Consider the following 566-nt stretch of genomic DNA (forward strand, 5'->3'; position numbering starts at 1 on the left):
GATTTAGAAGGGAGACCTCGCAGTCCCCGATCCTCCTGTGTGACCAGACCGAAGACACGTGTAAAGAAAACACCAAAGAAGACACGGTGACTACGATCGAAGAGCGGATGGAGGAGGAAGGCACAAAAGAGGAGGACAAACAGCGGTCGGCGAGTCCGGTTGATGAGACGTCCTGGGTCCTCGTTGACGCCGAAGACGAGAACGGAAGGGCGACGAAGGGGCCGAACGACAGCCCCGACCTCAAATACAATCTCCTGAGGAAGTTCCTGGTGGCGGGCGATCTGCGGCAGAAGCTGACCGACGCGGGTCTTGTCTGCGACGAGGAGGACACCGAAGGGGACGCCGACGAAGGGCTCAGAGATAGTATGGTGATGTCTTGTTCGGAATCAATGGTGATCTGCGACCTCCCGCAGGTGGGTACTATTAAGCGCTTTATAAATACTTGAACTTAAGATATAATCTCTGTATGGAGTTGCTGAATATGATTACAATATTATAACCCGGATCTGGTATGATGTTCAAATCCTAGAAATAAGTTTTTATGATGTATCATGTCAGTGATACAT

At 50.5% G+C, this 566-nt stretch overlaps 1 protein-coding gene across 1 annotated transcript in view; it reads left to right on the forward strand.

Annotated features, from left to right (window-relative positions):
• Positions 1–566, forward strand: part of LOC119589519 — a gene marked incomplete in the record, with an annotated part of 32970 nt that overhangs the window by 13096 nt on the left and 19308 nt on the right. Inside the window, 1 exon segment of the mRNA XM_037938120.1 lies at positions 1–413. Within this exon segment, the coding sequence (XP_037794048.1) occupies positions 1–413 (413 nt within the window).

This window comes from Penaeus monodon, chromosome 25 (assembly GCF_015228065.2).
Source record: "Penaeus monodon isolate SGIC_2016 chromosome 25, NSTDA_Pmon_1, whole genome shotgun sequence".
In the NCBI taxonomy this organism is placed as follows: domain Eukaryota; kingdom Metazoa; phylum Arthropoda; class Malacostraca; order Decapoda; family Penaeidae; genus Penaeus; species Penaeus monodon.